Genomic DNA, 27,021 nt, shown 5'->3' on the forward strand with positions numbered 1-27,021 from the left:
AGGTTCAGGCAGTGGGTGTCTCTGGGAGTGTCCTGGAGTGGTTCTCCTCCTCCTCCTCTTCTTCCGCCTCCATATCTGGGAGTTTGTCTGCATCGTTTGGTGCCCTGGCGTTCTGCCTCAAGTCTTTCGATGAAGACATATCATATTGCATATTCAAAGGAATCTCTCCGCTGTTGATATTCAGCTGTGTGTTCTAAAGCCTGGATGGTTACATGCAGATACGACTAAGGTCCTTAGCCATACAGTCATAACTTTGAGATTTCTTGACCCGGAACAGGAACACCTTCAAAAAACCTTCATTGTCCAAACACATCTCTCTCATTTGAGAAGGTCTGCAGTCAACCAGGGCCACGGATGATTAAGAAGTCTTTTATATCCTCACAGCTCAATGACCGCAGGTAAGCTTTATGTAAAAAAAGATTTCAGAAGCCAAACGCAGAACACTCCAAGGCAATGAAGGTGATTTTAACGTGACATAAACAGGTTTTCAGATGATCGGGCTGACAGAAAGGAAGGCCGGCGCAAGCAGGGAGCTTCAAAACATTCAAGCAGGGCTTAAAACATCCGCCAACACAGGCAGACTCAGGTTTGTGGAGTGAATGTACATTATTAATCGTCATCCAAGTCGTACATGGATTAACTGGTTTCAAAAGTGGATGAACGGGTTTAACTGTGCAACACACACACACACACACACACACACACACATTGCGTCATCTGCGTCACTGTACTGTGATATAACATTGAAAGAGGAAATCCCAGCCTGAGACTGAAGTCCATCAACCGCTCACTTGAACGACTGCTTCCTTGTGCACTTGGTGCTTCGTTGATACCAACAACATCAGCTACCCGCTGCGCCTGCGTGTGCTGGGAAAGAGAAGGTTCTTTTTTGGATGGTATTCTCTGATGAAGAAATAAAGTCGACACGTGAACTGTGGATCCGGCGGATGATAAATCATTTCTTTCCTCTGCTCAGCCGAGACAAATGGACAAGACATCACAGCAGGAGCAGGTGGTGAGTGAGTTCCACGCTCTTTGTGTTTTGCTCCTCAGTGAATGGCCTGGACGTGTCATCCATACAGACAGACGATGCGTTAACTGGATTCAGGATCAGAAGATCAGGGTGCCATGTAACAGTCAGAGGCATTTATGCTACCAGAGCAAAGAGTTGCCTTGACATGTAAAGCATGAGAAACTGACATTTCCTGTGAATGTCACATGACAGCAGGAATAGAGAACTTTGATCTTGACAAATTTTCACTTTTACTTCCTGTGGTAAGATTAAAAAGCGCACAGCATTTTGACTCTGCAGTGAAAGGTGTCAAAATGTATTTTTACTGGTGTGGAATCGAGTTAAAAGAAACAGTACATGTGGCAACAAAATATTTTATGACCATAACACCCAGCCAGCACCTGTCTCATCTATAAGAAGTGTCTTTTCAGTGAAACTTCATTTGATACCATCCTGTAAAATGCAGAACATATTACAGACTACCTGAACAAGTTCTCTCTCGTCAGTTCCACGTTTCACTGATACATCACGCTCTCACGCGTAAGTGAAACCAAACACACTGCAGGAATCACAGCATTGTGCAGACTGAAGAGCTGATCAACCTGTACTTCTCCCACTTTCTCTTGACATTATCAGTTGGTCATTAATTGGTAACTTCATTGTTTTGTCTGTGTGTGTGTGTGTGTGTGTGTGTGTGTGTGTGTCCGTGTGTGTAAATTCCTTTGTTTTCGTGGTACACTCCGTCACAGTTCTGCTATAGGTACAGTATATGAATCTAGATTTGTGAAACAATAGGACACATCACTTATTGAATCAGCCCCCCGCCCCCATTTTTAGGCGAGTAAAAGTGAAGGTAGATTGTCTCAAAGTCAATAACATTTCATTATTTGGTTGCATGAGTTCCCACACACCAGGAAATAAAGGCCGAATTGTCTGTCTCACTTTCATTTTGTGATCTTAAACTTAAACTTCGTCGGCGTAGAAATTCCCCTCAATAATGTTTGAGGGGAATATACTTTTAAAACTAAATGTATTTAGATATAGTTTAAAACTTTCATTAAAGCCCTCCTGTATTTTGTACTGTGTACGACGGCCCGCAGCTTGACGGTGGCAGTTCAGATTTTGATTTGAGTTTGTGTATATTTGTGTAAATGGAAATATATTTGTATATTATAAGTATGATTTTGATTGCTGTCCCGCAGTACAGTTGGTTCATTCCATTGTCGTTTTTCACTGGTTTGATCTGAGTTTTACTAGCTGATATGAGTCAGAATAACTCGGTACCATGTGCACTGGTCCCACTGGGTATAGAAATACCAGAGGTGTAATATGGTTTGTCCTAAGCCTCTGCAATGCAGAGAATTCTGGGACTTGAATGTCTTTCTAATCAGCACTACATTATAGTATTTAACCAACCACAATGAACATGCTGTTCACATATTAATGGATCAGTGCTGATAATCTTATAATATAAATTAATATATATATAATATACAAATTATATAAAACCCTACAGCCTACATAATGAACACTTTTACTATTATACTTTCAAAATAATTGGCCCTTTAACTAAAGTGAGATTTTATTTCTTTGATTTGCAACAGACCTTAACGGCTGCAAAAGTCAATATTGGTTTGGCCCAGTTTTATAGACATTATTAGCAAACAAAGTACCACAAACACCCTCACCACCTGCTGAACCTGGAGTTTCAGGCCCTGAGCCTCCTGTACACAGATTATCTATTCATTCATTTCTGAAAAGTAATAGTTAAAAAGTGATTTAAAACACTGTTACAAGCAAAAGTCCTGCATTCAAAGTTTTACTGAAGAAGAAGTACAAAGTGTCATCATCAAAATATACTTGATGTGGCAAAAGTTAAAGTGATCACTCTGCTGTGAGTGTTTCATGATATCTATTACACGACTGGCAGGTGTTCAGTAAGGTTGGAAATCCAGCTTGGTGCAGTTGGCAGTAATACAACAATATGACCCCATTGAAGAGATAAACCACAGTAACACACTGCACTTTAGTCCTAAACGTGTGCGGTTGTTATGGAGCCCGTGTACAAACTGCACCATGTCATGTGTATTTACAGGTGTGGTTCCGTTTCTTTCAAGTGACTGATAAGACAGAGGAAGGACCAGTGAGTACACTGTACCTTAGAGCAGCCCAACACCCACTGACCACCCGGCCTGTGGTCATGTATCATCAACAAAACCTACAAAATGCTCCTCAATGGAAACACCAGATACAGTCAAGTACAACAACAACATAGGAGTGCATATATTGTACTGTGTAATTGCATAATAACATCAGTACTTTGCATTGTATTAAGACCCAAAGGCCTTAAGGCCAAAGCATTCATACATTCAAATGGAATGTTAGGAAATCAGTCAAGGTTAGCCATATCACAGAAATTTAAAATTCAAGAAAACAGTACAGGGCTGCAGAGTAGAGCAGTAGGGCAGAACTCATCCCCGCCCCAATGAGCCTCTATTGGGGCTTATTGCAGTTCCTATCTTTGACCACTAGGTGATGTGATAAATCTACCTGCGACAGTGGGGTGATGAGGTCTCCTGCCCCAAAATTGCACAACGCACTACATTGAGACCAAATCACTGAAATAACTATTTTTTACCTAAAAAAAAAAATCAAATCTTGAGCTTGGCACGGATTTGAGTCGGGCTGGCCCGAATGGCTTTAACCGTTGCCATAGTAATGGACACCCAAATCATTATTTGAATTCTGCGTTTTTGTTTTATTATAATCACTATGCATTTATTACAACAAAACTCAATAACTCACTTTAGAGAATGCAGGCGAGCTACTTTGCAGCCCGGGTCCCTCTGACTGTCTGACACACTTGAGCATGTATAAGGCAACAAAAAAATTGTTTACTCAGACCGTGAAAGTTTCCATGCCGGTCGGTAGCCGTGTCAAGTCAAAGACGGTACAACATGACTCATCCCCTACTCACTGATTGGAGCGTCACTTCTGTCACTGGGGGCTGGGAGCTATATCACAACAGTGATGACTGCTGTCCTATGTAATGTGATAGGGTCATCACACAATCCCTTGTTTCAACAAGGGCCACAAAGTAACATCTGTTTGCTCGAGCAGCAACAGGAGTGACAGGAGCAAAGGAAGAAGATAGGTGATGTGAGACCACACACCGACGGTGAATCTTCATTTCTTTTAAACAAGGACCAGGATTTTTCCATGACCTTAGCCATACTTTTATCATTGTAACCATGACGACGAAGGTCCTCTAACGTTAACGATGTCATCTGACCCAAGCTATAATGTTCCTCTAACCCTATGAAAGTGCATATTTCAATCGTGTTGAGCCAAGATTTTTTATGGTCATCTGAGTCGTATCAACTTTCATGGCCTGGAGCTGTTGGGATGCTGACAGGCTGACAAACATCTTTGTTTCTTTTGCTGGCAAGGCAAGAAGAAATTATACTTATACTTCCGCCTAGTTGATTTGCATAGTTAACTTCTGAAGGCTTGTATTTCATTTAAACTTTTCCTTGTTCCCTTTTCTCTCAGAATGTGGAGCAGCCTCTGTCTCCAAACACAAGGAGGAGCTTCAGCTTCTCGTCTCTCCGTATCAAAAGTAAGACGGACCATCAAGTCACACACGCGCAGAGATGTGAAATGCCTTGATTTGATTAAAAGGCAATACCTGAGTCTCAGTCAGCCTTTTTAATCACTGACAACGCTTTTCATGCCGTGGATTTTCTGCAGAGAGGCACCACAGCAATGAAGAGGCCGGCTTTCCACGGCGGAGAGGGTTCCTGTCATTTTCATCAGTCCGCGAGGCATCGAGGAGGGGTAAACAATATACTTTCATCACGTCAGCTCCTCTCACTACATTAAATCCACCCAGGAGATGGGGATTTTAGACATTCTCATACAGTATCTCAACGAATCACTTTGTTCCCTTACGAAGAACACAAACTGGTGACTGCTTTTTAACGCAAGCCCTAGTCTAGACCTTAAGATCTTAAGAATTTTCTTTTGCATTTTAATCCCAGAGCCATCCTCTGATGAAGATGGTGCCTCACAGCTCCGTGGTACTCAGGACCAGATGAAGAAGACAGGTATACTACAGGGTACCATGAACATGAAGTGGACATGGCCCATATAAGTCCCAAAAGCAGAGCACCGAAGTCACACTTTTATTCATGCTTTGCTGTCACTGGCCAATTCAAAACTGCTTGGCTACAAGCTGACTAGTAACATCGAATCATATTCATACAGGTGAATTATAACCTGACAGTGAGATATGGAGGTGTGTTAGAACAGAAGGTTTGGGAGGTTAGTTCTCCTGCAGAATCCTATTGCTGCATTTATATTTTTTTAAAAGCTCTATGACAGAGCAGTCTTTTTTAATCAATTTGTGCTCCACAGTGCAGAAGATATCTCTGTGGATATCTACTTAAATCTGTTTAGCCTTGCCATAGCAAGAGGTCCAAAATAGCACACGGTGGTAGTAAAAGCCAATCCAACCTACTAAATTATACTTAGGCCTATATATCACCAATTTACAACAGCCAGCCAAACATTTAGTAATGAATGTATATATTAACCCATTCTTTATAAGACAAGGTTATAAAAACAGTAGTCAGAAGTCAGAACTGAGTTCCAGTAAAAGGAGTTTATTTCTTTCAAGGTGGAAGGAGGGTTTTGCCATAGCCAGGTTAACCACCAATACCAGTTGGTAATGTATTGCGTACTATTTTGTGCATACAGATATGTCGACAGATAAATGTTGGACAGCACTGTGCGCACGACTGCTTCAATGAGATACAAATAAAATTACAGGGATGATAAGCAGTACATTGCTACAGCTACTTTCACGATTATGATCAAGTGGCAACCCAGCGTGACGTCAACCGTTGGTTCATGAGCGGCCGTTCTGAAGCCTCGAGTTTCGCATTTTGACCAGCACCTGCAATTATGCACCAATAGGACGGGCCAGCTGTCAATCAAGCTGTATCCACGCTTCTTGGCTTTATTGTGTATTTGACAAAGTTTACTGAAGTTATAAATCAAGTGAGAAATAGAATCATTTTCTCATAGAACTTCTATCAAAACTGATTTCTCTGCTGGTGATCCCAGAGAATACAGGCTTCAGGCACTTACGCATTGGCTTCATTTTCCGGACCCGGTGACTCCATCCATTTTTTCCTACAGTCTATGCTACTGATGCAGTCATCTTGGATTATATGGTCCGGGTCGTAGAAGCTCGTTCAACTTTCTGAGTCTGAAATCCGTCTCCCGGGAGAGTTCCAGTGGAAATGTCCAGCCTCCCAGTCCAAATGGAACGCACCATTAGTATATGGCACATCCACAGATCAAGTTACAAACGTAACATTAAAGTTTTAATGTCGCGGCATTATGCTAGGCCTCTGCTACATCACTTTTTTGTTCCGTTCTTTTAAACTTGTCCATTCAAAACATGCCTGTGTTGGGGCCCCAATGTCTGAATGGTATCACTAATGGTTCTCGGGACGTGCAAGCCACATACAAAGATGCAGAGATTCCTCTCTTTATAGTGAGAAGAGTGACTTTACATTTCTGTAGCACCTGTATGTGATTACTATAGGGAAAAGCTGAAAGTCATAACGGCTAGTGTTTGCTCATTTCTCACTGTTGGGTTTGTATCATGTTGAAAACATTGAATTGAATTGATCAGCCAACTGACAGTCTGGCAGGTGAACGGCGTTCTCTGTTCACATGCCGAGAGAGAACTCGTGAACAACATTTGCCAGAAATCTCGACTTGTCTTAACAGTCTTGTGAAAGAGGAGGAAGAGTCATCTTCTGTGACACTGAACAGGTTTCTTGGAAGTTAAAAACGCTTTTCTGGCTAACTCCATGAGCTTGGGTTCCTGCCTGCCCGTTGCTTCGGGGAAACTAACAGCTGTCTCTGTTGTGTCCTTTGGGATGAACTTATGACTGTGACTGTTTAAAGTCCTCTGTGTGGTGTTTATGTTGGCTGTGCCTTTGCGTTAAAGTGAGGGCCTGCTTGTGGCAGGATCTGAGAAATGGCCACGCCCCCTGATTTATAAGAAAGGGAACTAAATAGAGAGGGAATTTAATAAATGTGGCATTAGGAAATAATGTGGACTTATGAAATGAAAGCACCCTGAAATAGATAAAAGTAAAACCTATTTATTTAACTAATTGACTCCTTTTCTATGTTTATATTTACATTTAATTCATATATTTATTTATTTATTTATTGCCTCATTTATTTGTATCAGGGTGTATTTCACAGACATATTAATTCATTTGTGCATTTATTGGTCTATTTAATATTGGCTAAAAAGACAACAATAGGTCATGCGGTCAGAGCCCTGTTTTTTCCGTACGTCACCTGAACGCGGCACGGGAGCGCACCGCGCCGCGCCGCGCGTCGCCGCAGCTCAGTCGTTCGGAGCGCACTCGGAGCCGGGAGGAGATGCGTGTGAGCGGGAGCGCAGACGATGGAGGGTCGCTGCCGTGTCACTGAGCTGCGCGGGGTCGGCGGCCATGAGTGACGCGGTGACGAGGAGGCGGAGGAGAGCACCCGGACCCGGAGCCGGGCAGAACCGATGGAGTGAGTACCGGACACCTCGCACCGCGCGCGCACGTCGGTCCGGTCACCGCGGGTTCACTTTGTAAAGCCCGGGTGAGAGGAGCGGGTGAGAGGAGCGGGTGAGAGGAGCAGCCCGGGTGAGAGGAGCGGGTGAGAGGAGCGGCCCGGGTGAGTGGAGCGGCCCGGGTGAGAGGAGCAGCCCGGGTGAGTGGAGCGGGTGAGAGGCCCGGGTGAGAGGAGCGGCCCGGGTGAGAGGCCCGGGTGAGAGGAGCGGCCCGGGTGAGAGGAGCGGGTGAGAGGAGCGGCCCGGGTGAGTGGAGCGGCCCGGGTGAGAGGAGCGGCCCGGGTGAGAGGAGCGGCCCGGTGCCTGTGGATCCACAGGTAGATCCAGTTGATGGTGTCAGTGCACCGGATGGGCCCGTCTGATCGCGCAGGTTTGTGTCCTCTATATCCGGGTCCGTGTGTCCCGCCGCTGCCTCCAGCTCCAGTAGGCTGCGTCACGCTCTGCCTTATGATTTATTTTTCATTTTTCATAAATAGTTGAGTGTCACAGAGTGGAGAAGTGTGGACACGTCGAGCAGAGTGCTGGACTCCGGGTGGAGTTTTGTAGAAAACGCAGCAGTAAATTCCCTGGGCCACTAAAGGTAGTTTGGTATTATTGTGGTGCGAGGCGGATATTGGATATTAATTCTCTTTTCAACATTTCCACAAAGCGCTTATCTGTGTCACTCCAAAGCGTGTGGTTGTGAGAAGTGATCCCTTATCATAAACTCGTCCTCAGATCCAGTCCAGCAACTCTGGGATCTGGTTTGGATTCTTTTAAAGACTAAAGAGCTGAAGTGACAAAGAAAGATATTCCTTCTGTTGCAGTTTGTGAGGTCCTTCGCGACTTGGCTACACACGAGGCCCAACAGAGAAGTGTCTGCCGGAGAATAATTCAAAGTTAGAACAGAAATGTGGACCAAAAATATACAAACACAAAAGTGGACATGTCTTATTTGAACTCAGCGGGTTGCAGGTTTCCGCAGGGGATGACAACATACGAACAGGACTTAGTTGTAGTCAGGCCGCAGTGACGCCTGCACCATTCCTCTGCCTTTCAGAATCGACGGCGTGTTGTCGTGACACGTTGAGCAGCCTCGGGGTGTGAGGCTGTTATTTACACCCACATCACCCCATCGCTGTTGACAGAGGGCTAACTCCCTCGGCCCGTCCACAGACTGGGGTCACATGTCGTGGACTTAAGTAAAGGTTGTTGCCTGGAACCAGGTTGGTGAGCCAAGGCTAGAGGTCAAACAAGGACAAATGTGCAGTGGGTTAGTTCCGCTCTCTGTGTGTGTGCTCACTCGTCTTTTAAAACGAACACGCCTAGGCCGTCTAACCGCTGATAAATGTGCAAAGCACACATCTTAGTGACGACCACGAACTGGCGAGAATGCAGGTTGTGTGAACAACTTTTGTCTTCGCCATTTGAGGCGACGGCTGTTGACGTCTTTTGTGTACCGTCACCATGGCTACAGGTGTCTCTGCTCTGCAGCCTTGCAGACTGTCTCGCCCCAGTAAATCCAGTTAGAATTTCAAAACTCTTGTCTGTTTGAACAAAAAGCTAACGTGCTCTCTCTGATCTAACCCGGCGTTACTGCAGCTCCCTGCGGTGTTCACTGCAGAGCAGAGCAGTGAGTCATTCAGAAGCTGGATTCACTCACTCGTTCACTGACTTTGTTTTGAGAACAGGTGTTATATTGGGATAATATCAATACACTAATCTTAATGATGACTTGGTTTTATAAAAGATCCTTTCGTGGTACTGAAAGGCCGCTTTACAGAGTTAGGAAACAAAGAATAAAAGTGAAAGAAACCAAGAACAGAGAGTTGTAGTGGAAATGTTGGTGATAGTGAATCTAGAGGTCAAAAGTAGCGGTGGGCGGTATCTCAAATATATTCAATGTTTCGCGGCTTGTGGCACATTGGATGTATTAAATGACTATATCACGAATACCGTGACAACAAATTGTCTCATAAAACTTTGTAAAGGCACCGGCATAAGACTTGCTTTGACATTTAAAATTGTCCAAATAGAAACCATTAATGAAAATAAGTAAGATTAAAGAATGTCTCATTAACTACTAGAATCATTATACTGGTGTGATTGTATGCATCAAAGGGTTAAATTGTGCATTAAAGGAAGTGCGTAAGAGGAGATTTAAAAATATTGCGATATATATTGTGTATCGTGATAACACAAATATATTGCGATTTACAGATAGGCCATTTCGCACTCCCTTAAGTAGTTTTTTGAAAGGGTTTTCAAAGAGATGGGACATTATACCCCCTGGAACTGTCTCTTGCCGGGGGGGGGGCAAGACTGAAAGCCTTGTAATCCATTGGTTCTCAGGCTGGTACGGGGGGGGATGCTGAGCAGACGTGATCAGAGGAGTGTAGGTTCTGGGGTTGGGTATAGGGGTGGAGGAGGTCAGACAGGTACCCGGGGGCCAGGGCATGGAGGGATTTATAGGTGAGGAGGAGGATTTTGTAAATGATGTGCAGGGCTCCAGACTAACTTTTTCATTTAGGTGCATCAGCACATAATTTAGGTGCCCCCCAAATTTTTCACTGACAAATGATTATGTAAATGACTGTAAACAGGAATAAAGGTGCTTTTTTGTGGGGATGATTTGGGACCTACATGTTGTAAATGGTAGCACGTCTTTAGCGATAATATAAGCAGTGTAAATTGTATTATCATTTCTGACCCAAAGCAGTGAGGAGTTGGAATGGACAAATGTTTTGTTTCTCGTACTGTACTCGGAACATTGTTGAGCTGCACTATTTTGATATTGTGTGTTGAGTAATGGTACTAACATAAAGCCCATCAAAGGAAAAAAAATAACACAACTCAATTGTTATCTAAAGCCCCTGGACTCTGCTATTGTAAAGGGTTGTAGGTCTTATGAACCTGGTCACAGCGAGCGTCATCATTCAATTTTCTGCTAAGTCTCCTCCCACTAGCTGCAGCTGTGAAGGGGCTTTGGGCTTGTCTTTGACTGGGACCAGCTGAATTAGAGAGGATATTGCCCAAAACGTGCAAGAATCAAGAGATTACATAAACATTTATCAGACAGACAAAAGTAACCTCAAGTTCTCACTTTTCACTAGACTTTTTTTTTATTGAAGGAGTAAGGTGCAGTCTGAACAGGTGAGTTTTCAGAATGTGACGGACAGATTGAAGTGATTCTGTTTTCCTGATCGTTCCACCATTGAGGAACCAGGACAGAAAATGTACAGGATTTAGATGAGTGGTGGCTGCCCACCCATCACAGTGAGGCAGTAGCAGAGTGGAGTGGACAGGCTGGGGTGTAAGGTTTGACCATGTTCTGGATGTCAGAAAGGCCTGAGCCATTTGCAGCACAGTAGGCAACTACCGGTGGCCTGAATCGGATTAGAGCCACCACTGGAAGCCAGTGCAGGATGAGGAGGAGCGTTGTAGTGTGACCGGGCCACTACTTTCTGGATGAGCTGCAGAGGTCGGATGGCCCATGTCGGCAGACCAGCTAGAGGGGAGTTGCAGTAGTCGAGGCATGAGATGACAAGATACCTGCATCGCCTCCTTGGTGAGGAACTGACGTATCCTCCTGATGTTGTGGAGGATGAATCTGTAGGAGTGGGTCGTTACTGCGGTGTTGGCAGTGAAGGACAGTTGGTTGTCCAGTGTCACACCCAGGTTCCTTGCAGTCTGAGCAGGGGTCACCACAGAGTTCTCAATGGTGATGGACAGGTCGTTGATGGGAGACGCCTTCCCTGTGAGGAAAAGCATCTCGGTCTTCGACATCCACTGAGTAATGTCCGCCAGACATGAAGAGATTCGTGCTGCCACCTGGGTGTCAGATTGGACCAAATGTGTTGGGTGTCATCTGCATAGCAATGGTAGGAAAAGCCATGTGAGTGAATGACAGAGGCTAATGACCTGGTGTACAGAGGGAAGAGGATGGGGCCCAGAACAGAGCCCTGAGGGACCCCAGTGGTGAGGTTGGAGGGTTCAGACACAGATAGGCCTGCAACGACGCATCATTGATTTGCGAAGAACACGTTGACGCATCGCACTGTTTATGTTCATCCCCAGGGATGGTAACTCCCGTTCTGGGGTATGCAGAATATTAAATCATCCGAAAAAGCTTGTGTTATATGAGTGGCCTATCTCCTGTCAGGAATGGAGCAGTGCGTAAGGTGTGTGCGTATACACAGATCGTCTCCAAGTAACCCTGTAGGTGTTGTCCTTGAGGTAGGATGCGAACAGGGAGAGTGCAGAGTCCGAGACTCCCAGTTGTTGGTGTGTGGAGAGGAGGATCTGGTTGTTCACTCTGTCAAAAGCTGCTGAGAGGTCGAGCAGGAAGACAACTGAGGGGAGGGAGGCTGCTTCAAGAGTGTTGGAAAAGTAACCAGTTATTTTTCATCAGGCTTTGAATGATTACTCCCTCCAAGTGATTTCATTGGTGACGTCCCCATCAAGCTGTTTTGGCCCTGTGTATCTGACACAGTGAAATAACTCAGCTGTAGACTAGTTAATCTAACACATCTGTAAATGTACGAGCTTCTTCATTCAAATCCTGAAGGTCATGGTTCAAAATAATCAAGTTTATCAGTGTAAATCAAACTTTTATAATGATCAATGAAAGGTGACTTGGGAGGTGCCACCTGACAGTGATCTGCTTCACTTGTGGTTGTACAGCGTCGTTGCAGAGCGGAGGTTCTTCTCTCACTAACTACCTCTCTAATGACCGCTGTCAGCGTCGCTCAGAACCGGAGGAAACTGACGACGCTGATCTGTCAATTATTAGTACCAACGAAACATCAGCAGATCAATGTCAACGGACAACACTGGTGCAATATTTATGAACCCTTTTTTTTATCTTTGCCTGGGCTGAATTTGTAAAAGGCTACATGTTATCTGCACATGTGCTCCGAAATACATTTTACAGTTTGCACACATTTATTGCTATTCAGAAATGCGAGTGAAAGGCTTGCACTGTCCTTCTCCAATTTGGCATTTGGCATTTTTAGCACATGGGCTCAGTCATGACCAACTTCATTGTTCAGACCTTTGTCAACTTCAAGTATCTGCCCAGTAATCCAGCCTCCCAAACATTTACTTTAGCCTAGTTCAATATTTGACTGCTTAGATCGAGGCTTGTATGTAACTCATGACTAACCTGATTATGACGGAAATAATAATATTACTGTGGAGTATTTTCTCCATTTTAAATGTGAACTAAAATGACAAAAGTCACTAAACAGACACAGAACTACTTTAAGGTACTTTAACAAATTATTCATATAGCCATTACGTGGGTTATTATGTATTAATTAACATTATGTCCCTGCCTCTTTAGCTCCTAGTAAATGCAATTGAACTTGTTTCATTAATATTACCTGACAGGAGCATCTTGCACATTTTTTTGCACATAATTTTCTGCAGTTATTATCGAGAGGAAACTCATGATACAAATCATACAGTCGACTTGAGACGTTCATAGTGTTCGCTTCCCAGGCCAAATGCATAATGTTCAGTTCTCTCCCTTAAGTGCAATTTGTCATCCCTCATAGTTTTCAGACAGAGTAGAAGTAGAGTTGGATGGTCCTTCCTTTGCCTCAATCGAGTTTGATCCGCATCATACTGATAATCATTTAGTAATCTTTGTATTCAGCAGTTTTTGATTCTGCTTCCTTGTTTTTTTTCCTGAAGTTTCTTCAAAAAGAAATTCCGTAATGTTTCTCAGTATTTCAGACATTACTTGTATGCCCTCCATAATTCTCACTTTCACAATTTAGTTTGGCTCAGTTTTGATCAAATTCATATATCGATTCCCTGCAATCTCTCCTAAGCCGCGTTTCCACCAAAAGTACCAGGAACTATTAGTTCCTCAGCGAAAATGCTCAGCAGAGCCTTTCTCCTCGCCGTCGGTCCGTCTGTCGTGTCCTCTCTTCTGCGTGTCCATGACGAAGCGCGGTGAAAAAACAAATCCGTGGTGAGCTCACGGCTGCACACCAGCTTTTAACAACCAGAGTTCTTCAGCACTGCAGCCCCGCCCCCATACTTACCGAACCTTCGGTTAGTACTACCCCCCGAGCAGGGGTCTTTTTCAGGGTAAATAAATTACACAGGAAGTAAATCTAGACCCTGGTTCCTGCGTCGAAACGCACAGAGTTCCTCCTTTAGTTCCTAGTTCCTGGGTATAGTTCCTGCGGTGGAAACGTGGCTTGTTGTTCTTCAGTTGCCTAGCAAGCCTCGATCTATGATGATGAGCAGCATTTAGTTTGTCTGCGGCATGGTGTATCATTCAGCCGTCGTGAAAGCCCCGTCAGTGAACCAGGGCTGTTCCCGGGACTGTGTCCGAGCTGTTTGTTCACCAAACCTTTGTCTGCGTTGTGTAGGTGAGCAGCCCAGAGGGAACCTCATCTCTGATGTCGCTGGGAAACACAGTGAGTACAGTCGCTCCCAGGGGTGACAGGACTCCCCACTGTACACTTCACTTTTCACTCACACTTCTTTTCTTGTTACCTTTAGTTGTCAAGTATAGGTTTTATAACTGATGTCAGGGCTGTCACGATGTGGCCAATATAATTCCTGCTAACAATTGAATCATGTTATCTATAGAAAAACCATATCATTTATAAGAATCATTCAATCGGCAGATTTGTTAACGCTAGTGTACAGTTATCTATGTTCTCTCTGAACCAGATAGTTACATAATAAAAAACATGGAAATGATTTAAGAGGCACACCATATTGTCATGTATGTGTCATTACCATGTTATCAACAAGAAATTCAATATTATGGTTATCGGCCGTACCAGTATATCGTGATACACCCAACTGATATTCGTCATTTTACATCTAACCAGTCTCAGAGGATGTCGCTGAAGTTTGTACAGGTTCCAGTGGAACCTTTAAGCCAAGCCAAGAAATGTGTCAAAACATATGTAGACGGATCATAATCCACTTTTCCAGGTTCGACCTGTCTGCTCATTAGGGATGTCGGCTGAACGCTGTAATTCTAACCCTACTGGTGTCACAGGCTCCAACCAGAGCGGAGGTCTGTTCAATCGGAACATTACGGTTACTAGCTCCTCTGATAGTTTCTTGTTGTTGTGCGATTGGGTGAAGGTTTCAGTGATGAGCAGCTGCTGGCTTTGTTTCTCCAGCAGGCGCCATCCCATCAGGTGAAGATGAAGCAGGAAGACAAGGGCCCCTCAAGAGGGTCAGTGCCATGTGGTCCTCCTTCCGCAGAGGCAGAAAAGACAGTGAGTGTTCTGCTGCAGAAACTTGATTCAGGCTTTTTAACAAGGGACATTTGGTCAACTTGTCATGAGGCGTTACATGACTCCTGGTGGAAATGCTTTTCTGAACAGAGACTGAACGGAACCTTTAAAACAGTGTTGAGCTTCTCTCACACGCTGTGATCAGAATACTGCTGCACACACTGGGCGCTGACACACACTGCCTCTCCTCCCTGCTGCCAAGACACAGGAAATACCGGTTTGACTCTTTGTTATATCCGGAGCGGAGCTTTTGAAGCTGTGAGGCGCATCTCCACAAGGATGAACAAGAGAGCCGAGCCGAGGGGGTGGGGGAGGAGGGAGAGGCGTCTGGTTGCACGAGGTGAAAAGAGACAGGTGCTTGTAGATCTGCAGTTTGACCCACTTCTTTGGCTGTTTGTCTCCACAGTCAGCAGTTGGACCAAAAGTCACGCGCAAAACTCCATCTGCACACAGATGAAAAAAATGAATGAGTGCCCTCGAATCTGCTAAAAAATTAAGAATCGTCAGGTAGAGTAATGCAGTAATAGTTATCTGCACACTGACATGATGAACACTTTCTCAGCTGTTCACCACCTGTGGTGACCTGTACACCACCACATTGGATATAACAGAAAACAACATAGATAAATACTACCAATTTTGAATAGATATCCAATTAGATATCCATATCTACTGTATAATTAGAGGAAAAATAAGAAAAGACAACAAACACCATAACACCAGTCAGTAATAGAATAGAAAAGACAAAACGGAGCCCTAACCACCACTGCTACCTGTAAACTCGTCAGACAAAAACACCCAGGACAAAGGTACTGGGAGGTTCGAGGTCAGTCTGGAATAACTAGGTGGAAACATGGCCCCCTATATTTCCTGAATGTGTTGGACGAACCACGCAGTGAACACCTTTTTCTTTTTCTCCAGTTTTAGGAAATAAAGTACGTCATGTTGCAGCCTTATGCGAACATAAAACAAAAGGATTCACTCTATACCCCATGATGACAAAGCAGAATTTTATCTAAAAGGAAAAACTGACATATTACATTGAAGTTAATCTGCAGTGCCTCTTGTGGTGGTCAACAGTGGAATATTCAATCGATTTAATATTTGGAAAGACACACCTGCTTTCTATAGAAGATGTCACAGATGGCAAACCTTCGTATCCGGACTACAGCTTATTACTACATGTCCCTGTAGGAGTGAAAGACCTGGAGCCCACAGAGCCCCCGGACCCGGCAGCGGCACAAGACACATCCAGGCAGCACCGCTACGTCAGTGGACAGTACTTCTTTGAGTATCTGGTGGTGGTCAGCCTCAACAAGACCAAGGACGGCAGCAGCTATGAACCTCGGATCACCTACCAGTTTCCCAAGGTCAGTGGTCGGGTCACGGTGGAACACCAAAGTGTATACGGGAGCTGAGACGGATCACAGTGATGCTAGGGCCACTTGGAAAAGGCAAAGTTGTGTGCTCTGAGGGTAATTGAAGTTGGTTGTTGAAAATACAGCAAGCAACATTAAAATAAAAAGCGTATTGTTTGCAAGAATGAAGCTCATATACTGTAGCTTATCGATTATTTTAAAGGTTCACGTAACAGTGCTTTTTGTTTCTGTTGATGTCAAATGTTGACGTTCTAACCCGTGGTAACAGGTGACTGGTGGCTTCATCGGGCTTACATACTGTATATGAACAAGATTCAAATTATAATGTTAACTTGAAAAGTTATTTTTTATTTGAATGAAAATGTCATGCAATACATGCGTGTTTGTTAACATAAGAATGAACGTCAACAACAGTCTCGCTGCTTCTTCCTCTCATCTGTTCTCGTCGTATGATTCATAAATTACTGGTTTGGTCTATAAAATGTCAGAAAATATGGATTTCTTAGTATTTTCTAAAATGTTGGATAACATTTATCTCAGCAACTACTCAAATCGTGTAGAAAGACCAAGCTCACATGATTCAGTATCAAAAATGGTCTTAAAAGGACGATAATATTGTTTATCGCAATCATTTCTTGGACAATATATCGTGCAACAAAAAGTAGTTATCGTGACAGGCCTAAATTTACCTGCAGCAAAGTGTTCAAATGCAATGAGTATATTTACATGTCAGCACGCTCCTCTCGTTTCCAAATTCTGTTAGAACTCAGTCCAAAAACAACTACACTCTCAGAAAACCAGTGAACAAAGTATTGAAAATAAGTGTAAACTCAGACACAGCCACTAAAATGTTTCCTCCTGGAGAAATGTGGAACTTTTGTTACCAATGTGAATCAGGGAAAAGAAATCAAGGGATGTTCACATAATCATCTTAATTCATTGTGTGTGTGTGTGTGTGTGTGTGTGTGTGTGTACTTTCAGAGGGATGGAATGGCCAGATTTCAGAAGGAAGAGGAGGAGAAGACATTGAAGGCGATCACACTGTTTTGTTTCCCAGAAGGCATCAGCTGGGCTCCCCTGACAGAGTACCACAGGTCTGACAAGCTTCATTCTCCACCTTAGGAACAAACTACTCAACATCTGCAGCAAACACACATTTAGATGAGTCTTTTCAATTCAAATGCTCTTTTAACTTTTTTATTTCATAAACCGTGATTTAAAACAAACAACTGATTGTGCCGTATTCAAAAGTCTGGACAATATCACAATTTACACACTTTCCTTCTCTTCTTGATCTTCTCTGATCACTTCAGGCTCTGGGGTATTTCTAGATCTTTTCGATATATTTTAAATCTACTGTAGCTGTGCTGAGTTTCCTGTACCACCGGCTGCCTCAGGGCCGTACAAAACATATATGTCACGAGAAACTGTGTGATGAAGGATCGTCCGAGACGAGTTCACTTGTTGTATGGACGGTGCGTTAGGTGAATCAATGAGGTAATGCTATTCCATGGATAGTTGTGTGTCAGTCTGTCATGTGAGTAAAAACCATGCCCCCGTCTGCGTCAGGTCCATACAGGAAACAGTCCCACGATTCCTACCGAGCCATCTCAGTCTCGTCAGTGAGTCGAGCTAACCAGATGCATCAGACAGAGACAGGAAAGAGACATTTGAGCTGCTAATTTGAATATATTCAGGTTGTTATTCGTCTTTTAAACATTTTCTTGTTCATGTTTGGAATGTGTGCTCCTTGTCAGCAGCAAGTGGTCTGCTTGTCACTGCCTGTGGTTGTTTTTAGAGATGGTCACATGTTCACATCTGCTACAACTTCTCTGTAGAACCAGTGATATGTGCAAAAGAGTGATGTTTTCATCAGAGGCTGCTCCAAACACACCACTTTGAGTTCAGACGCTGACTGAGGAAGGTTTCCTCCCAACGACTTTTCCCTGTCACCAATCTGTTCCTCTGACTGATCCTCGGTCAGCTGATCAGAGGAGCTCATGGTTGTGTTGAGTGTTACCACAAGGTTTGAAGCGTCAGAGACTTTAGCTACATCCACGCTTCTACGTTTTCACTGCGTTTGGGGGTTTCTCTGTAGAATGTAAAGTCTTTGAAATAAAAAGTAACAGCAGAATATTAACATGTTAACATATGTTCGCTGCAGTACTTTTACTTTTAACTTCCTTTCGCTCAAAATATGGGATTTTCCCAAACTTTTTCATTCAACTTTTTTGCAAATCTGTGTTTTCCTCTTGTGTCTCCAGTGAGACCTTCTCCTTTGTTCTGACTGAGATCGATGGCAGCAGGAGAAATGGATACTGCAGGAGGTTACTGGTCAGTGTCTAGTCTGAAACGGTGTCAGTGTCTATCAACATTTAGAATATTCATTTTCTAATGCCCGTTGCATATTCTTTATTTGTCACTCACCAACCTGAAGCCTGGAGGAAGAGGAGCTCGCCCCCCCGAGGCGTACTGCATCATCAGCAGTGTGGCTTGTTTTGGCCTCTTCTCCAAGGTGAGCGCAACTTAACGTTCCAGGTTATTTCTTTATGTGGCAAAACTCAGCGATCAATTAATCACCAAAATTCTCTGAGATATGTTTTTTCATAAACACTTAACAGAAAAAAATCTAAACCGAAATCCTATAATTATGGACGTTATCTTACATTGAGCGTTTTCCCAATAGAAGAAGGAAAAGGCTCAATGTGCTTATTAATGTAACATAACGTCCATATTTATAGGATCACAGGTCTAAGAGAAATTTGTTGATTATTGATCGCTGCTTTAAGCACATTAAGTGACGTTAAGCCTTTTCACGTTAAACCTTTTTAGAACGTCCGTCTTCATCACAGTTCGATCATCGTCAGACAAAAGAGAAAAAATATTCACTCAATAGTAAATTTGATTATGTCCTGTGCTTATTTGCATGATATATTTAGGCAGACTGTTTAGAACTGTCTATTTCCAGGGGTTCTTTTCTATTTTAGTTGTTTGATCATATTATTTTCATTTCACTTTGTACAATGTCACTTTTACATGTCGCTCAAACCAAATTGAGCTGCACGTAGCAGCGCTTCTTTTCGCATCATATTAAAAACTTTATTCATGGTTCTGACGAGGTCGCTTGTAATAACCGACTCCGCCTCTTCCACGTGAACGCGCTCGTAACCGGAGGAAACCCCAGGGTTGACTGAGACAGTTGGTATCCAGCTTCGTAGCTCAGGTTATCAGGATGATCAATGTTAAGTTAAGTCAAACCAGATAAAGAAAACATATCCTGGGTCTGTTGAACTCGCCTCGTACAGGCCCCAGGAGAAACTCCAGTGTCAGGTGCTTTTGTTTTTCTTTGGCGTGGAATTCATTTGCGGTGGTACACTTCCTTATTGCCGCTGAACACAATGAGGAAGTCATGTCCTCTAGAGAATTAGGTCAAGTTTATACTACAATTAAAAACTAACAGATGTAAGGTGACAAATACTTTATTGATTAGTGCTGCTATTTTTTAGATGTAGTACATTTCAATTTGAATAAGTATGTAAATACAAGATTTGGTGTTTTTATTCCTGGTACATTGGAAAATAACTTTTTTTTTAAATGTTTTTGTGTGAATAATAAAAATCTGACTTGTCCTTTTCCCAACAGGCCATGTTTTTGAGTTACTGTACAATAGCAGCACTTTGAAGGTCTGACTTCCCAATAGAGCATGTGCGTCTTGGTACCACATCTCTTCTTCATCTAATAAACAGTGTGTAAAGGTGGACCTTTTCTAACTTATGATGAAACGTACAACGATCTCTATTCTACCTGTTTTAGATTACTGTCATTCTAGGTTAAGTCTACCAGCAGCTTCTTGGGTTAAAGTGATTCCTCAGCACATTGATAGTACGACACGACTGTCGCTGTACTGATGTTAACAGTGGTTTCACCCCTCGCTGTGTTTTCACAGCCTTATTTGAACTCTGGCTTCTGTTCAAGAACAAAAACTAAAACTAAAGTAAAAACTAAAAAAGGATCACATTACCTTTTCTTTGAATTGTCTTTTTGTCAAAGAATTAGCTGTGATGTGTTGGTATGTGTTGGTACTGTACCATGACAGTGTGTTCGCCTGTGTGTGTGTGCAGATATTTGACGAGGTGGAGAAGCGGCGGCAGATCTCCATGGCCATGATCTACCCATTCATGCAGAAGCTGCGGGAGGCCCCATTCCCAGCTCCGGGGAACACAGTGGAGATTAAGAGCTTCATTCCTGAGTCAGGCACTGAGGTCAGACCGAAACCCCTCCCTCTGCTCAAAACAGTCCACATGAAGTGTGATGATGGACAGAAAAGAATATGCAGATCCAAAGAGTCCTTTCTCTTGTCTTGGTAGCATCATGACTTGTTGGGGTTTAAATCAGAGTTTCACTTAAATTTATTTTACTGTTGTTTACAGTAGTTCCACCAGTTAGGCCGATAATATTTATTATGGACACTCCAATTTTGTTTGAAACTCCTGAGCGGTCATGTTTCTGCGACATATTAGTCCGGGTGGGAAGCCGGGACTTCAGCCGAGCTGTATTAGGGAAGTATGACGACATTCACTGACACAAGAGGAAAAACATTGAGCAAATAGGCTGAAAGCAACTGTCGACGGGATGGTTCCAAACAACTGTAGAGACGGAAAGACAAGTCCCCAGCTCAGACGCTGATGATCATCAGTGCAGGGGCTGCTGTGTCATCACTCATTCTCCCAAAGGTTGTGAAATAGAATGTAGAGGATAAAACACCAACAGCGCAACCTAGTGACACACGAGGTCCTCCTGGTAGGAGTGTCGGTGGAGAGTTGTGTCTGAACCTGTCCTGCATTACCCAACCTGTAGCTCAGGGCAGAAACCCAACACTCGTCCCAGCAGCTCTGTCATCTCAAGTATTCACTGATTCAGTGCTACTGAGACCAGCCCCCAGGGAGGGGTGGGGGATGGGGGGGTGGGGGGTGGGGGTGTTGGGGGTAAAGGACAAAGATACACTTTCCTGTGTGGTGCAGTCAGTTGAGCCATGTGATGCTGCTACCACTGTTGACATATTTGTGACAGCGGTCATCACTCTCCATCAGATCATCAGTCTGACCCGTCCACTGGACTCCTGGCTGGAACACGTCAACTTCGCCACGCTGTTCGGCTGCCTGAAGGACGAGGAGGTGCTACTGGTGTTTGCCGCCGCTGTTCTGGAGAGACGCATCATTTTCATCGCTGATGAACTGGGGTATTACATACTTACCTGTACACTCACATGCTCAACAAAAGAAATGTAGAACACTAACACCTTAAGGTTTCCTCATCAGGTTATTTAGAGCTACAGTGTGTAATATTTAGAAGAACTCATTCACAGAAATTGAATATATTTTCCAAAACTATGTGTTCATAAATGTATAATCAACTGTGAATGAGTTAAATATGGTTACATGAGGTGGACCCGACATCCGTTGTGTTGATTATGGTCGTTGCACAAAACAGTCCAGAATACGTTGCATTCGCGGAAACAGGAAATGGAATCAGCGGTGTGCCATCATAAAGTGTCCCCTGTCGGTTGCTCAGTGGGTTTGCAACTTTACCACCAGATGCCACCAGAAAATTACAAAAATTACACACTTTAGCTTTAAGAAAACCAAAACTTTGTTTGGCTCTTAGTGTAAATAAAGTCAGTGTTGTCCTGCTGCACTGCAGTCAGAGTCGTTCAGCAGTTTACCATTGCCACTTTTCTCTGTTTTATATGATTTCATAATTTATACTGAATATCTTTGTTTTCAGTCTGAAGTTGCTCGGATAGATTTCTGTCAGTTAGATTCCAGAGAGGCGATGTATGAGATTAATGTGGATAAAATTATCACTTAAACTGCAGAGGACTAAACCCAGAAAACTATATTGGGCAGATGTAACAGTCACAGGCTCAGTGGCCTGGCATTAAACTATTACACACTTTTTTGTAAAAATTCAGGGAATATTTCCTCACGGTCCACTAGCTGTCGGATCTGTGTGGCGAAAAAAATAAAAGTTTTTTGGGCTCACTCATGGCTCTGTAAATTGAAAAACTAAAGAAATGGTGCAGAGCGCACCTCACAACACATCACTCCCCGACACCCTTAAGAAACATGCTAGCGGCAGACACTACGCCTCGGGGGTTTTGGCATCGTGGTTAGCGCGTCGGCCTCACATACCCGAGGCTGCAGGTTCCACCCCGATCATTGCAGTTAAAAAATCAACAACAAACAATCTCTCTCCAAAATTGCTTCCTGCCCCTTTAAATGATTGGAATATGTTTGTTGCCCAAAACTCTGGAGCACAAAGAAAGAACAGAAACAACTTCTTACAATCAAACAGACGGGTTCCGCCAAACAAACCCGGACATTTTACTCTATGACCAGCTCTGACGTCAATTCTCTGGTCTGTCTGCAGGACGTTATCACAAGTCATCCACGCAGTGGCCGCCCTCCTTTACCCCTTCACCTGGCAGCACACTTTCATCTCCATCGTTCCGGAGATCCTGATGGATGTGGTGATGGCGCCCACGCCCTACCTGCTGGGAGTGCAGAAGCGCCTCCTGCACCAGGTCAACGAGGAGGGTGAGGTGAGTTACCATTGACGTTGTGTCATCTGTACAAAGGCAGGACTGACGTCACCTATGAGTCCTCACTCTGTCCCTCTCTTCCTCTGGAACACAGCTGATAGTCGACTTGTCTGAGGACAAAGAGAAGACCTTCATTTTTTCAGTGAGTGATTTGTCAACTGAAATGTAGTAAATCTGCTGGTTGTCCATTTCAAGTTTGAAATTCACAGGAAACAACCATTTGGTCCAAGTTAAATATATTTCCCTTTTCCAGACTGGGGATGAAAGCTCTATTCTGCCCCCAAAGCTCCAGGCAGAAATCTTAGAGGCACTAAGCATGAGACAAAAAACATCAAGTGAGTCAACTGCAAAATGAGTCAGAGACAGTGAAGGACACAAACCTAGGTCCATCATCCTAATGTTTTCTGTCCTCTACCCCAGCGGAGGAGGAGCTGAACCGGGTGGTGTCGGAGACCTTCCTGCATTTCTTTGTGAAAACAGTCGGCCATTACGCCTCCTACGTGAAATACAGTCACGGAGGAGGGGGGGTGTTTGAGAAGAGGAGCTTCTACAAGGCCATCGAGTCCAAGACCACTCGACACTTTGTCAAGAAGTTCCTCCAGACGCAGATGTTTGACCTGTTCATCCAGGAGGTGGAGCAGCAGCAGCCTGGACCGCAGCAAGGTGAGGACTGTGATGACGACGATGATGATGATGAAGTAGTCCGATTTCTCTGCAAGGATTTGTAGGATGGTAGAGGGGGGGTATCTGGATGGCCCTAAACTTGTTCAACTTAACTTAACTTAAAGTCCAGATTTTTGGACAAAGTGATGCCCGTGACGCCCCTCATGGATCTGTGTTCCCTGGACCCACGTCCCACCCAGGTCACTCAGACCCGCTGACCAGTTGCTACTGGTCGTGCCCAAGTCAAGGTTGAAGCAGAGGGGAGATCGTTGTAGCCCCTAAACTCTGGAAGGAGTTGCCTCTGCACGTTAGGCTGGCCACACTTCCTGTCTTTAAATCCCGTCTTAAAACACATTTTCACTCCTTGGCTTTTAACTCAGTGTAGCGATTGTTTTCCCGTCTTTTTGTCTGTGAAACTGGTCCTTGTGTTTTATCGTCTACACGATATCAATTATCAATAATTGTATATTATCCAAGGAAAGATAAGGATGAGTTCAGCACCACAGATACTGTAGGAGCCTTGTATGTTTGTGTGTAGTGAAATTAACCGTGTGTGTGGACGATTCACAGTGGTTTACAGTGGAAAAAATTTGACATTTTCTTGTAATTATGAGATAGTTATTTGAAAGGCGTGTTTATTAGAAATAGTTTAGATGATTTGATGAACCATTTGTCTGTCACTGCTGAAATGCTGAAGTCAGTCGGAGAGGAGCGGGAAACATTTTCCCATTGAGAGCGGTTTTCAGTGTTGTTCTTTCTTCTTCTCTCAGTAAAGAAACAATCTCCAGCTCTGATCTAACGAGGCCACAGCACACTAACATCTGTTAATGACCAACAGACGCTACTCGCTGTCGTCTCACTTGAGATGATGATGATGTGGATATAACTATACAAGTCTTTTTTTAAACTCACCAATGTGATTAAATCAACTCACCCGTATTATTAACATTTGTCTGTTTTGAGTCTGGTCAACTTAAAGTGTCTAGTTATGTCATTTCTTCAAGTAGTCTTGTAACTTGAACTCCTGTTGGAGGAACTTATTGTTTTTCTTTTTGACAGTGCACTGATTCATGCTCCTGTTCTCTGTCCTGCAGGAATATTTCACAAAAAGATCCTTGAATACGAAGAGAAGAAGAAAAGGGACAAGTCAAAGAAACACTAACTCTGCAGGGACCTTTTGGTGTATATAATGGAGCGCATAGATGTGAATGCTGTACTGCGTGTTTTATGTCCCGTGTCGGTTTAGTTTTAAATACTGTATGTCCGTAACAGTGTGTGAATTACTGTGACTTGCTGCTACACTGGTAGAATGAGAGACTTGAGTTCCACGCGTTGGTCCTCTGCATGTGGCCAAAGTGTGATGCTGATGAGCAGGAAAATCATTTCAAATAAAGAGTCGTTTTTTTTAAGTCCACATACCAGCAGTCTCTGATTTTAAACAACGAGGAACCCCTGGCTGGTAGCCTTTTTTTTTGTACAGTAGGTTTCTATTCACATAACTGCCAATATATATTATTTTCTTCCATTTTTTATCCTTATCTGTGACTGCCTTGACTGACAAGTAACTAAAATTCCCTTCCTTTCCATGAACAAAGATGCAGGACATTAGCAGTCCAGCCCAGTTCGATCCACAAAGATTTACATTATAATAACAGTCTGAATTCCCATAGCTTAATGTCTTGTTTATGTAGTTGTAATGCCACAAAGGAATGAATAGTCATAACTTATAAAGCAGATTTAACCAACATTATCTGGAAAAAGCAGAATGAAATACCATTGGAGATCGGTGGAACCTCTGATAGAATCCACATGATGAGAATCATCCTACTCAGAAGTTGTTGTAGCCATGTGAACAGGAAGAAACATGCCAGAGCAAGAGCTTCACTTGGACAATGAGAAACATTGTTAATGAACAAGGAGTGTGTAGAATATGCAGCGCGATGCAGGCGGGACATTGTGCGGGAAGTATCTCAAACGATCCTCGTAATAAACAAAGCAGGAATAACTGAAATTCATCTGGATCCCAGATACACAGGTGGAGGGGATGTTAATGTAAAACTGAAGTCAAAATCATAACCAAATCAGACATGGTAAAGAAACTACAGGAGTAGTAGAGTGAAACAGTGAAGCTTATGTTTGACATTTACTGTAAAATCCAACAGAAAGTAGGAGAAATGAGAGAAACTTGTAGAACTAAGCAGAAAACATAATTTCAAGGATGAGATCTGGACAGCAGGGGTCTTATGATAACTGGTAAACATGTGAAAGCATGAAAAACTGATTCTCAAAAGCAGAAAAAAATGCTACAGTTGAGTCTTGAGTATAAAGATTTAATTAAAGATATATAAAATATGTATATTTAAAATGTGTCAAATGGTTATGGTAAATGAACTGTATTTATGTAGCTCTTTATATATATATTTGTGTGTATATATGTGTACACACGGGCGTAGCACTGGGGGGGAAGGGGGAGCACACTACCCAGGGCTCAAGGGTGGGCCCCTGGAAAGCCTGGTATTAAAAAAAATGTTTGTTTGTAATCACTGTTTTCTAAGTAATTAGTGTCATAATGACATAAATTAAAAATTGGCTGAATATATTGATTGAGAGACTGAACTATGTATTTTTTTAAAATTGTGGAGGTTCCATATTTTTTTTGCATTGTCCAATACCTTGGGAATACTTAAATAAACATGAAGAAAATCATATTTAATACTCATGATACCTTCAACCATAGTAAAGTATTTGTGAGGGGTTGGGGGTTCTGTTGGTGGGGGGCCCTGCTTACACCCGTGTGTGTATATATATGCATATGAACATGTATGTATATATATATATATATATATATTTATGGAACGTGTCATTCTTCTCTGTACTAAATATACAAATGAGAGGAAAGTTATTAAGGATCTTAATGGAACGTGAAGGACCTGAAAACTATTTTTACAAATAACTCTGGTAGTCAGTGGCGGACTCAGGCTGTTTGAGGTCATAGGTTTTTGAGAGACTATGGGAGGTGGACGATTTACCCTCTTGGGGGGTCCAGGGTCATGCCCCTCCAGAAGAAAATTTTGTACATTTTAAAGTTAAATCCATCAATCTGGTGAACTTTGATAGCAATTTAGGAGGCTAGATCTATGAAGGACTTTATGCTCTTGTCAACAATTGTGCTGTAGCCTTACAACATATACAGGTGTTGTATGGACACTGACCCCTCCACAGGTACAAAAATGGGGAAAAGTAGCTTCTTTTGAAAAGTGCGCTGCTGGGTGACAGACTGAGAGCTGCTCTGCAAAACACAAATAGGCTACGTGTCTAGCCGCGTCTTTGCATTGACTTTGTATCCATATTTGCGAGAATAATTTGCGTTGCGTTCAGCGTGAATGCACCTTTAGGGATCTTTTATTTTGCTATGAGAAGTATAAAAATATTTTTCAGTTTGTTTTGAGTCGATGGCGCAA

At 43.1% G+C, this 27,021-nt stretch overlaps 1 protein-coding gene across 7 annotated transcripts; it reads left to right on the forward strand.

Moving 5' to 3' along the window:
* Window positions 1–759: 759 nt before the first annotated feature.
* Window positions 760–24,974, forward strand: LOC118316883 (DENN domain-containing protein 2D-like). 7 transcript variants are annotated; one of them, XM_035645141.2, is made up of 17 exons: window positions 760–1,015; window positions 4,565–4,631; window positions 4,763–4,849; window positions 5,053–5,118; window positions 14,030–14,077; window positions 14,804–14,899; window positions 16,112–16,287; window positions 17,278–17,390; window positions 18,561–18,630; window positions 18,734–18,811; window positions 20,418–20,558; window positions 21,387–21,535; window positions 22,726–22,897; window positions 22,992–23,039; window positions 23,151–23,232; window positions 23,318–23,560; window positions 24,655–24,974. In XM_035645141.2, exons 1-17 carry the CDS (start codon window positions 986–988, stop codon window positions 24,720–24,722), a joined length of 1,734 nt encoding a protein of 577 aa, XP_035501034.1. In that variant the 5' UTR covers window positions 760–985; the 3' UTR covers window positions 24,723–24,974. The 7 variants fall into 7 exon arrangements, with proteins under 7 accessions (XP_035501034.1, XP_047186864.1, XP_047186865.1 ...); XM_047330908.1 differs by having other exon boundaries at window positions 761–1,015; window positions 14,801–14,899; XM_047330909.1 differs by having other exon boundaries at window positions 761–1,012; window positions 14,801–14,899.
* Window positions 24,975–27,021: the final 2,047 nt, after the last annotated feature.

The sequence above is a fragment of the Scophthalmus maximus genome, chromosome 3, assembly GCF_022379125.1.
Source record: "Scophthalmus maximus strain ysfricsl-2021 chromosome 3, ASM2237912v1, whole genome shotgun sequence".
Taxonomy (NCBI): Eukaryota; Metazoa; Chordata; class Actinopteri; order Pleuronectiformes; family Scophthalmidae; genus Scophthalmus; species Scophthalmus maximus.

Bases quoted from the DNA above. Each gene is read 5' to 3' on its own strand.
- LOC118316883 (XM_047330906.1), top strand. From the start codon at position 7,366: ATGCGGTCAGAGCCCTGTTTTTTCCGTACGTCACCTGAACGCGGCACG. The intron at 18,631-18,733 runs GTCAGTGTCTAG...ACCAACCTGAAG, and splicing joins GATACTGCAGGAGGTTACTG to CCTGGAGGAAGAGGAGCTCG. The intron at 20,559-21,386 runs GTCAGACCGAAA...ACTCTCCATCAG, and splicing joins TTCCTGAGTCAGGCACTGAG to ATCATCAGTCTGACCCGTCC.